This window comes from Scyliorhinus canicula, chromosome 1 (assembly GCF_902713615.1).
Source record: "Scyliorhinus canicula chromosome 1, sScyCan1.1, whole genome shotgun sequence".
Lineage (NCBI taxonomy): Eukaryota > Metazoa > Chordata > Chondrichthyes > Carcharhiniformes > Scyliorhinidae > Scyliorhinus > Scyliorhinus canicula.
In genome coordinates, this window is record NC_052146.1 from 113,947,363 (window position 1) to 113,955,858 (window position 8,496).

An 8,496-nucleotide genomic window follows, 5' to 3' on the forward strand; every position below is an offset into this window, starting at 1 on the left:
CCCCTACCCCCCACCCCTACCCCCCCTAGCCCCCCACCCCTAACCCCCCACCCCAAAAACGCCGGTACTCTCTCCCCACCACCACCCCACACACAAACGCCGGGACACTCTCTCCCCCCCCCCCCACACAAACGCCGGGACTCTCTTCCCCCCCCCCCCCCCCACACAAACGCCGGGACTCTCTCTCTCCCCCCCCAAATGCCGGTACTCTCTCTCCCCTCCATCACCACCCCACAAACGCCGGGACTCTCTCTCTCCCCCCCCCCAAACGGCGGTACTCTCTCTCCCCACCACCACCCCACAAGCGCCGGTACTCTCTCTCCCCACCACCACCCCACAAACGCCGGTACTCTCTCTCCCCCCCATCACCACACCCCAAACGCCGGTACTCTCTCTCCCCACCACCACCCCACCCCCCACACAAACGCCGGTACTCTCCTCCTCCCCCCCCACTCGATATTGGTAACTGAACGGCGTCAACCATCATCAATGGTTGACGCCGGTTTAAAGCTACTCTGTTTTTCGCCGACGTGACCCATGGCCACGTCGGCGGGAATTCGGCCCATCTGGCACGGAGAATGTCTGTCTGATAAAAATCAATGACATCCCGCCGGCGCCAGCTGTTTTCAGAGGCAGCCGGCGGGATTTGCACAACGCCGGTTTTTGGCCGCTCGGAGAATTAAAAACCCGGCGGGAGCGGGAATAACGCCGCCGCTGGCCGATTCTCCAACCCTGCGTGGGGTCGGAGAATTTCGCCCAATGATACAAACACTTCACAAGTTCTAACTATTAATTTTGATTGAACCAATAATATTTGCATGGTTTTTGACTAATTCAATGGTTTAGTTACTTTCTCAAAAGATATTTAAAAAATACTGCCACATCTTTCCCGTCAAACTTTGACAGTGCTTGAACATATTTAAAATATTTAAAATAGGATTTGGACTGGGAAGGGTTATTCCTCCTTCTTGACTTTCCTCAACTTCTGCTTTCATTCCCACCTTTTAAATTGATATTCTTTCTCCTTTCCCCTTTCTTCGTTTGCTAATCTTTTCATCTCCATATCCGGTTTTCTCATTGCAATTTCCTTTTGAAAAGCCCTTCCTCTTTTATTTGCTGCATTTCTAATTGTTTTAGTTGTAATTGAATTTTAGCTAATTCCAATAATTCTTGCCATGGCCCAGGATGTATTTCTGGCACTCCTTCCAAATTTAAATGCTGAACGATCACTTCAATTATCACTACCTTCCTCATCCCTGTGGTTAAATTCAGCTGCAATTTGCCTGCCAATTGCAAAAGGTTTGTTTTAACACCTTTTTGTAAACCACGCAAAGATATCTCCTCAACGTGCAGGAGACTCTTTGCCTCTGAAAGAGCTATTTTACAACTTATTCCCTATTAAATTGACAGAGTTGCAACACCTGAAAGCAACAGCTCCTCACACTCGTTGTCTTTAAATTCAATTATCCCAAATCAAACAAGGAATTACACTTTTTAAATCCAACCAAAGAGCCTCCAATTGTTATGGGTCTGGACCAGAACCCCAATGTTGGTTAAGATCCCGGACTAGAACCTAAATATTTGCAATTGGTAGAACTGTGAGGAAATATTACTGCACCACAGGAGTGATAACAGACCAGTAGACAGCTGTAATGTTAAAAGATACTTCAATTTGAACACAGAATTAAGCATATTAGCAACAAAGAAATAGCTTTACAGTTAATAATTACAACATCTTAACTTGTTTCCTGAAACCTACCTCTACATTCTAATTAAGCAAACCCATACATTTCAAATACCACTTATTTATAAAGTTAACAACCTGCTTTTACTTGCTTATCTTGGTGCGGAATCCTTGGAGAATGAAACCTTTTAGGACCGAACTGAAAACACTTCTGCTGAGCTTCGAGTCCTGGAGGCAATTGCCTTTCCAGACAGACCTGACACCTCCGATTAGCTATTTTGTTACAATCAAAGCACACAGCATTCTTTTGCCTCCTGTTACAGGATGTGCCTTGATGTATTTAGCCCGGACCGAACACAGTACCTCTCTTTCAATCACAGCTCTAGCAGTCACACTGTCTGTCAGCATTTTAACCCAGATTTTAATAACATTACTGTAAATGTATAAACTATAATATATGATCATTTCTTACATTCATCACAGCACCAATATGCATACTGATATTTTTCAGTCGGGATCACAATGGTGATCAGAAATGGGAGCCCTAGCTTGACCTTTACCTCTCCAGTCCAGATGTCAGTTCGCTTAACGGAAATGGGTCAATCCCACACCAGAAAGTGTCACTACCAACAAGACCATTAGGCAGGATGTGGTGAGAACCACTAATGTTGCTGAGCCACAGTTAGGCAGGCCTTGGCATTGATACTGTCCAGCAGTTCCTCTTGGCTACTGCAGTGATAGTGAACATCAGGATTAGATTTGGAAGTGTTTCTGAAAGTTTGCCTTCTTTACCTGTGTAGCACTCCTTTTCAAAGCAGACAGCTCGCTTGCTGTGGAAAACACATCAAAAAAATTTAATCAATGATGTACCATCAATTGAACGCGAGACGAGTTGCTGTACAAAAGTATGGCTTTAATCAGGTAGATGTTAGCCCGACGACCGCCGGGAGTACTGGGTATTTATACCCGCCCTGGAGGCGGGGTTAACTCATCTCTCGACCAATCGGGGAGCCGTCACATGACTGGTCTCAAACAATCGGTCGAGAGGCACATGACCGACCAGGGCCAATGGTAAGCCGGTGTTCTGCACCAATGGCAGGCAGCTATGCTAATCATACCACCACAATCAATGACACTCATGAGGAGGTAGTAGTGACAGCGCTATAAATGCAAGTTCTTTTTTTCTTTCCCCATACAGTGATTTGAGTAGAAAGAGGAACCATATTTTGGAATGTACAAAATGAAGTATTATATACAATTGCAATTGGTTTAGACGTGTTTGCTGTACCTTAGTGGTAGCACTCTCAACTCTGAGCCAAGAGCAAGTGGGTTTAAGCCCATATTCCAGAAATTTAAGTTCCAAAATTCAGCCTGACATTCCTACTGTCAGAAATGCGAGCTTTCCGATCAGGGATTAAACCGAGGCCCCCTTCTACCTTCTCAGGTTACCATGAAAGACCTCATGGCACTATTTGAAGAAAAGCAGAGGAAGTAGAATCCATAGAATCCCTACAATGCAGGAGGGGGCCATTCAGCACATCGAGTCTGCAATGACCCTTCAAAAAAAAAGCTCTCTACCTAGGTCTATTCCCCAACCCTATCCCCATAACCCTGCACATTGATCATGGCCAATCCACCTAACCTGTACACCTTTGAACTCCCAGTGTCCTGCCCAACATCTATCCTTCACGCAACATCAGTGGAACCAGTCATCATTTCATTGCTGTTGATGGGAATTTACTGCACACAAAATTAACTGCTGTGTTTTTCACATTTCAATTGTGTCTGCAACTTCAAAAGTACTGAATTAATTGGGTGTAAAGCACTTTCAAATGAGGATATGAAGGGAACTAAATAAATGCAAGTTTTATTCTCTTTACCGGACACCCAAAGCACTAGACTTTGTGACCCCATGGTTTAAACTCTAGCCTTTGACCATTGAATTCACTGGAGCTTTTTCTCCTGACTGCTACCCATGGACAGGTGCTGTATGTGTGAGGTTAGATCAGTTCAGATGCAATGCCTCCACAGAACGATCAACACTCACTGTCCATACTGTCCCTTGAAGGTGACATAGTGGGGAGGCAGGGTGGTGGGAGGAAAGGGGGAGAAACAAATGATACCACTGGAACTCTACGCATCTAGAGTGGAACGGGGAGAAGATTGGCGTGAAATTAATTGGGTCTCTAGAAAATGCAAATAATGTTGAAGTTAAAAGAAAAGCTGAAAATACTGATTTTGAATGATTGGAAAGTATTATTCTGCAGTGAATGCAGTCATGAAAAACGTTGCTGGAAGGAAACTCTGTCATTATGAGCAGGCTGGAACCCAAAGACATTTAAATGTTGAGGAGGGGAAGGTGAAATTTCTCTTCTGCTGTTGTGCAAAGTTAGCAACAACAAAACCTCAGCTTGTCGGTTTGTTTGCAAAAATGGTGAAGAGCTGATTCATTGTCAGCCATTTCCTGAAGAGAAGCCACTTGATCCCTACGTACTGTATCACAGTGTTGAATTTAATCACCTTTTGTTTTATAAATTTAGAGTACCCAATTCATTTTTCCCAATTAAGGGGCAATTTAGCGTGGCCAATCCACCTAGCTTGCACATTTTTGGGTTGTGGGGACGAACCCACGCAAACACGGGGAGAATGTGGAAACTCCACACGGACAGTGACCCAGAGCCGGGATCGAACCTGGTACCTCAGCGCCGTGAGGCCACAGTGCTAACTCACTGCGCCACCGGGCTGCCTGAATTTAATCACTTTATTAATTTTTATATAAATACAGATTCATAATAGGAGAAATGTCTTTACCCAGAGAGTGGTTGGAATGTGATACTTACTACCACAAAAGCGGCTGAAGCAAATAGTGTTGAAACATTGAAGGGGAAGTTAGATAAACACATGTGGATAAGATGGGATGAAGTGTGTGTGTGTGTCGGGGGGGGGGGGGGGGGGTTGCTGTTGGAAAGCTGGTGTGGAACATAGATACTGATATAGATCAACTGGCTTCTCCCTGTGCTGTGCACTTGATCGAATTCTATGTAGTTTACCATTGAGAATGGTTAACGTAGGCGTTTTATTTTTCACATGGCAGTGCAGAGGCTGTACTGATGTATTTGCAGTAAATCCTATCATTGCATCCATAGTTGGTGGGAGGAAGTGAAAAAGCACAAAGTCTCTTAAAAACGAGAAAGTGTTCGCTTTGCACGAAAGAATTCACACACCCTAACTATATATATATTTCTATATCAGGGCATTATGGGTTTAAGCCTCCATCTAGAAACTTCAGGACATAATCTTGGCTGTGGGATCTTACTGGCTTTCTTTTCATTATAATAGTGAATCACTTCAAAACCATTTAATTGGTTGTTAAACGCTTTAGGATATTCTGAGATCCTGAACAAATAGAAGGAACCTCACTCAGTTCAACATCTCATCTGAAAGACAACAACCTCCAACAACGCCAACCTAGGATTCACTCTTTGCCTCAGGTACTGTGACCCAATCAACCTCCTTAATTTCAAACTAAATTTCTCTTTCATCAGACACTAGGATACCATTCGAGTCTAGAAGCTCCATGGCCACAACTTGAGTATAATATTCCTCGGACATTATCCCACATCTGCTGGTGATCTTGCCTTGCCTGTCACTGTGCCAGGATGGCACGGTGGTTAGCACTGTTGTTTCACAGCGCCAGGGACTGTGTTCAATTCCAGGTTTGGGTGACTATCTGTGTGGAATTCCCACATTCCACCCATGTCTGTGTGTTTTCCTCCCACAGGCCGAAGCTGCGCAGGTTAGCTGGGGTTACAGGGGTGGGGGGGAGAAAGTGGACCTAGGTAGAATGCTCTTTTGGAGGGTCAGTGCAAAATCGATGGGCTGAATGGCCTCCTTCTGCACTGTAGGGATTCTAGGAAATGACATGTATTTTTCAATGTGGCGGGGAGACATCCAGGAGCAGCATTGTGTGCCTGGACTGCAAGCCAAGTTCAGGTGCTAGTATTTTTCTTAAGAGCCTAAATGCTGCCTATTCATTCGCTGCATGACATGATGGCCATTGAGGGCATGGAATCTATAGTCATACAAACCTCCTCAGTGCATACGACAACATCCAGTCTATCTCTTCTTCATATTAATACACAAGATAGTGGAGATGGATAAATTGCATTTATATAGCACGTTTCATGACCATAGAACATCTCAAAGTGCTTTACGACCAATTGTTGAAGTGCAATGACTGTTTTAATGTTGAAAATGTGATAGCCATACAACAGCAAACTCCCACACACAATAATGAGATAGCTGACCAGATAACCTGTGTTTTTAAAATTATGTTGGTTGAGGTATAAGTATTGGCCAGGACCCTAGGAAGAGCTTTTTTACTCTTATTCAAATAATGCCAAAAGAACTTTGATCTTTAGCACCTTTGGCAGTGTAGCACACTTTCAATTCTGTCTGATGAGTTTGCTCATCGGCATAATCTTGGCTTTACTTCAGTGTACACAAAGGTTGGGTGCAATTGGAATATTGGAATTAATCTTGGTGACCAATTGGGAGTTTCTTCCCTCTTGGGAGCAGCGGGGCACTCAGATATTTTGTGAAGGAGCTGGGAAGACTGGCAGACCACCCAGTAGTTTGTCACAGAGTCCTGGTTTAAATGAAAATAGGGAACAAACATTGTGGGTCTTAGGCAATCTTAAAAAGTGTGTATTAAGTTGGGCAGAGTTATTTTCAGAGGACTGGGTGCTTACAACCACAGCGCTAAACAATGTCATCAAAGATGAAATACAGTGTCAATGTTTACCTGTTTATTTGCAGCAAAAGGACGATATGGAGGAAGGAGCGAGGCCTCACTTACCTGTGATCCTGCAGCTCTGGCAGAAGAAGGGAGACTTTCCTTAACTTTCCCAGAGATGCAAGCGGGGAGCTCATTGTGTTCACAACACCCGCTGCTCAGACTACTTACTCACTCTGCTACTGACCACTGCCCAAGATCCTGTTCCCCACTGACCAAGATCCCGTCCCTCACTAACCACTGTTCAAGATCCTGTCCCCACTGACCACTGCCCAAGATCCTATCCCACACTGTCCAGGCTCCAAGATTCTGTCCCTCACCAACCACTGTCCAAGATCCTGTTGCCAACTGACCACTGCCCAAGATCCTGTCCCACATCAACCACTGGCCTAGATCCTGTTACCAACTGACCACTGCCCAAGATTCTGTCCCACACTGTCCAGGCTCCAAGATTCTACCCCTTCCTAACCACTGCCCAAGAATCTATCCCACACAGACCAGGCATCAAAATCCTGGCCCTCGCTGACCACTGCCCAAAATCCTGGCCCTCACTGACCACTGCCCAAGATTCTGGCCCTCACTGACCACTGCCCAAGATTCTGCCCCTCACTGACCACTGCCCAAGATCTGGCCCTCACTGACCACTGCCCAAGATTCTGGCCCTCACTGACCACTGCCCAAGATTCTGGCCCTCACTGACCACTGCCCAAGATTCTGCCCCTCACTGACCACTGCTCAAGATTCTGCCCCACAATGACCAGTGCCTCAGTCACTCTGTTGTTGAACAACAATACAACTCCCACCCTCGCTGATCAATGTATTTAACTGTACGGCGCCCGGTGCTCCAGCCCGAGGCTGGTTACTGTGATTTCGGTGCTGTGCAATGTCTGAGGCTTCAACCCCGATCGCCGCTTTGTTTACTGTGTTGCTAGGAAATTCAGTAAGCATGCATCTGATTGGCAGCGCTGAGACTAGACCAGAAATATAAATGCAAACTGATTGGCGACATCCTTGCGTTTGTCAGTATCCAATCACAAACCAATCACCCCCCCCATCCGATCACAAACCAATTACCCTCATCCAATCACAGACCAATCACCCTCATCCAATTAACCTCATCCAATCACAAACCAGTTATTTCCAACCAATCATAAGCCAGTTATCCTTATCCAATTACAAACTGATCATCTCCACCCAATCAGGGACTGGTATTTTCACCCAATTGTTGTCCAAGGATCTGAATTTTCAGGGTCTAAGGGTTTGCAGGTATAAAGCAAATAATATTATTTGTGTCACAAGTAGGCTTACATTAACACTGAAATAAGGGCAGCACGGTGGTGCAGTGGCTAGCACTGCTGCCTCACAGTGCCAAGGTCACATATCCGATCCCGGCCCTGGGTCACTGTGGGTGTGGAATTTGCATATTCTCCCCGTTTTTGCCTGGATTTCGCCCCCACAACCCAAAGTTGTGAAGAGTAGGTGGATTGGCCACGCTAAATTGCCCCTTAATTGGAAAAAATGAATTGGGGCTCTAAATTTATTTTAAAAATCTACTGTGAAAATCCACTCCAGCGCCTGTTTGGGTAAACTGAGGGACAATTCAGAATGTCCAATTCACCGAACAAACACATCTTTTGGGACTTGTAGGATGAAACTGGAGCACCTGAAGGAAACCCATGCAGACATGGGGAGAACATTCAGACTCCGCACAAGCAGTGACTCAAGCCGAGAATCGAACCCGGGTCCCTTGCGCTGTGAAGCAACTGTGCTAACCACTGTGCTACAGTGCCGCCCCCAAATATCTTCATTTAATCACAGATCAGACATCTGCATTCAATCAATGACCGGGCACCACCACTTAATCAGAGGACAGGTATCTTCGACACGTGGGCCTTACTGAACAATTCACCAGGGCTCAGTTTAAAATATAAATCGACTCACAAATAAAGCTGAAATCTATGCTCTGACTAAAACGTTGGAGAACTGCCATAAAGGCACAAAACATTAACTCTGTTAC

General features: G+C 45.3%; 1 protein-coding gene across 4 annotated transcripts in view; it reads right to left on the minus strand.

The window, feature by feature from the left end:
* The window catches only part of ubxn11 (UBX domain protein 11), a 155,346-nt gene extending 147,868 nt beyond the window's left edge, over positions 1-7,478 (minus strand). For 2 of the 4 annotated variants that reach the window (XM_038798217.1, XM_038798207.1), the window contains exons 1-2: positions 6,543-7,478; positions 2,477-2,514 (exon numbers count right to left, since the gene is read on the minus strand). In XM_038798217.1, coding sequence (XP_038654145.1) covers positions 2,477-2,514; positions 6,543-6,616 — 112 coding nt within the window. In that variant the 5' untranslated portion in view covers positions 6,617-7,478. Of the gene's footprint in view, positions 1-2,244; positions 2,457-2,476; positions 2,515-6,542 lie in introns of those variants that run through there. The other 2 variants (XM_038798236.1, XM_038798228.1) reach the window with 2 other exon arrangements.
* Positions 7,479-8,496: the final 1,018 nt, after the last annotated feature.